At 29.4% G+C, this 3,870-nt stretch overlaps 1 protein-coding gene across 1 annotated transcript; it reads right to left on the reverse strand.

Annotated features, from left to right (window-relative positions):
• Positions 1–213: 213 nt before the first annotated feature.
• On the reverse strand, positions 214–1,317 carry Cox17 (Cytochrome c oxidase copper chaperone COX17). Its single transcript, XM_068761852.1, has 2 exons — positions 1,116–1,317; positions 214–448 (listed from the first exon to the last, which is right to left on the reverse strand). The coding sequence occupies exons 1-2, from the start codon at positions 1,241–1,243 to the stop codon at positions 364–366; spliced, it is 213 nt and encodes a 70-aa protein (XP_068617953.1). The 5' UTR covers positions 1,244–1,317; the 3' UTR covers positions 214–363.
• Positions 1,318–3,870: the final 2,553 nt, after the last annotated feature.

The raw sequence follows: 3,870 nt of genomic DNA on the forward strand, positions 1-3,870 counted from the left end.
ATAGAATCAACACATACCATATTAGTTTAAAATAAAAGGTTGAGATATGAGGACTTTGCTCAAGCATATGCCCAACATTGAATCCCAAAGTTTCTGGAGTGACAACCATGAGCCAGATGCCATCATCAGATGGTAATCATGAGATAGATGTAGACTAAGCACCGGTAAACTCCTACTAGATGGCCCAATAACAGTAAGGGCAGCGATAAGTCACAGTATGCAGGCAGTGCAAGATCAGTTCCAGTGCCAATCCTTGGTGAAGGCGTTTTCCTTGCAGGGTGTCTCTCAGCTTATATTATGATGACTATGAGATTGTTATTTACGAAGTAATACAATTTATCATCAACAGTTTATAAATTAGATCTAAATGTTAAAACCCATTTTTCTCATGCAGGCTTTGTGCTCTTCTATAAGCGGTCCACAATTTTCCTCTCCATTCTCGATTATACTGAAAATTTGAAAATTGATTTAATTAATATAAAATTTGCAAATTATATCAAAGTACCTGTCATAATATGCCAGACATTCACCCTGTAAAACTTTCACATCAATCACACTTTGAGGTAATAAAAGAGTTATTTATGCCAGCCTGACCACATACTCTTTTGTTTTAATATCTTTTGTCAAAACCACAATGATTTCTTATTGCCGAGCTACCTATTCTTTATAATAAACTACAAGAATTATCTATTTTACCAAACCAAGGTATTATGCTTTTTCTCGCCAAATCTACTGCCAAGGTAATAAAAATTGGAGAATGACAGTGGAGGTCTGACATCCATGTCTGCAGATATGGATCAATATTATTTTCTTTAAAACATCATATCAACTAATTTTGACTATGCTATTAGAATCATAGAACATCAATCATGAAACTAAAAAGAATGTGCTAGAAACTTTAAACAAATTTGCTCGCCGTTTTTAAAAACCTTATTTTTACTTTAAAACATTCCAATGAAATGGTGCGGCTATATTTTTTCTATAATTAATTCAGGAGATAACAAGGCTGAAGAGGTCGAATTAAAATAATTCACATTTATGCATGTTTATCACAAATTAAATGTCTTTCAGCATGTATTGCGCAATAGGTTTGAAAATAATCATAATAACCTTACCAGGCATCACGCGCCCTCTTTGTTTCGGGACACGCGCAACACGGCTTTAGCTTCGGTTTTTCACCGGCAGCTGGTGCTGCGGAGTCTGCTACTTTCACTTCAACAGCTTTTGCACTAGCGTTACCCATTATTACAGGAATCCCGTAAAATTCAGAAAATTTACACGGCAATGTGACATTGAAACTTTTGAAATTGACACATGACACTGGAGACCTTTTTAAAGAAAAATAGCGAAAAGTATGAGCCGTTCAGCCCAAATGTCCAATGTAATCAAACAGTCTTATTAAAAACCTCTTCTTTTAATAATTAAATAAATAAAATAATTCACGTTAAATGGAAATTTATATAATTAATCGTAAAGAAAAAATCATAGATATTTTTTGATACGCAGAGATAAGTCGCCAATTTTTTTCAACAATCGTTATTATATTTTCCAGTATAACTTTAAAAAGAACAGTGTAGTAGTCTAAGAAAATATTTGTAATTTTATTTCTATTTTGACAAATAATTTTAAATTAATAGATAAACATTAATAAATTAATGATGTAAGAAAATGTCAAAGTTTTTAATAAATGACATTTTAACGCAAATAATCAATGTTTTATAATTATATTTATTTTTTCTTGCTATTGCATACTGCTGCTATTTTATAAAAAGTAACTATTTTTGTATTCAATTTCTCTAATATTTCTTAACCTTAGTGTTTCTTCCTAAAATACAGAGGGTTTTGTGTCTTAAAATAGATATAGGAAATATCTTAACCTGTATTTACAAAAATTACCTCGTTTTGCCAAGCGTACACTACGAGAAACATATATCAATTCTGGGTTTTTTTACATTTTCGTTCAGATACGTAAAAGGTTCTAGTGGGGTGTAAAAATGTAATGAAAATTTGTAAATATACTCCCACAGGATAATTTAAAATATCTGTTCTTAGCCATGAAATATTTATAGTCAATTTAAATAAAAAAAGTTCATTAGGTTGTAATAAAACTAAAACAAACTTTTGTTATGTTGTGTGAACACAACATAACAAAAATATGATGATTATTATTGCAGTCTTGCATGATACTAAGCAGAAAATTCGTGATAAATAATCGTTGTTTATTTTTAAAACATTAAATTATTTAATGAAATGACCACTCTAAAATACTTTTCAAAGTTTACACATTAGTTATATAAATGTATTGTATATATTATTTTATAAAAATTTTACACAGATTATTTTTTTTGTCTTTTTTTTTTACTATTTTGTTTCGTTGCCACTGCATGGCATAGGCCTCCCCTACCACCTATAGAGAGATATACAAAAATCACCGTTGGAATTAGCGATCACAGTGTGGTTTTATGATAGGCAGAGGGCGTTGCTGCCTATCTTCCGGAAATTTGTTTGTTAGCAGTGGCAATTATATATAATTAATAAACAAAATGTGAATGATATGAGATTTACGCGGGAAATCGAACTCGTGAAATATGATCGCAAATCTCAATCCTTACCGTTGGTTTACCACTATGGAATTTTATTTAATTTTGTCAGTCAAAACCCAGGAACGATCCCTGATCAGTATGAAATTGAAGAAGGTTGTAAATAAAAAACATTAGATATTTTGCTTTTCACACTTTAATTAGACAAGCCAAACTTAAATAATCGTGCAAAATCTTGATCACTAAAAAAAAAAACTAGTATAAAAACTGGGCAAATGCATCCATCATCTCTTAAATTTACTTTGTTTAACCTAATGCATTCTGTAATTACTTACGCGTTATATTTATTTCATAATCACACTTTAAAAAAAAACATTAATACGAATCACAAGTTCATGATTAAAAACAATTTTAGATCTAGAAAAATTGATGAAAAACGTAGTAAACAATTTGATACATAATTATATGGTTAGTGTTGTGTTTGATTGACAGATTTGTGTCACATTTATTATGTATCAAGTGTTTACTAAACGCATCAAAAACATTACAGTATTTATTTATAATTAGAAATGTTAATATGGTTAAAATCAAAATGCACACACATATGTAAAATAAAAAAAAACCTAAATCTATTCACACAGATACAACAAATGATATATAAAATGTTTTCCGATTAAAATAATTAGCCTGTAACTTCGATGTACTTTATATTGGTCATTACTATATGATCACTGTGTAAAAATTACTCTTGGATTGCTTCCATATATATCTAGTCAAAAACTAAATTTAAACGCGATCCGTATTTAATTGCTCGATTTTTTACTTAATCATAGTCAATAGCCAATATCATCCAGTCTTTTCGAATAATCATATTTGATAAATACGAAATCAAAAGTGCTGTTACAATAGGCCCTATATCGATTTTTTAAAAAAAGTTGTTTACATAAAAAAAAACAGCGACCAAAATTCAATACGGCTTCATAATCAAGTTTTAAAATATATTTCTTTCAGCGAATGTTATCTCTATAATCAATGTAACCGCGAGATTTCGCTTCTAAATTAAGTATAATCAAAAAATAAAACATGCTTCTAAAATATATATATAAATATAATTAAACTAAACTTAAATCTATGGTTTACCCACGACTCCAGAGTCTATGGTGAGGATCAAATCGTCGATACGCTTTTAGCTATCATGTATAATAATAAAAAAAAAAATAAGTTAGACAACATTTTATAAAATCTCATTATAATAACAGACTCAAAGTGAACAAAGCCAATCACGACTTGAGCATTGCATGCTCTAGAATTTTCCATAAATAAACCATAA

This window comes from Battus philenor, unplaced genomic scaffold (genome assembly GCF_028537555.1).
Source record: "Battus philenor isolate CCGP_79_NKW_IND1 unplaced genomic scaffold, ilBatPhil1.0.hap1 SCAF_15, whole genome shotgun sequence".
NCBI lineage: Eukaryota > Metazoa > Arthropoda > Insecta > Lepidoptera > Papilionidae > Battus > Battus philenor.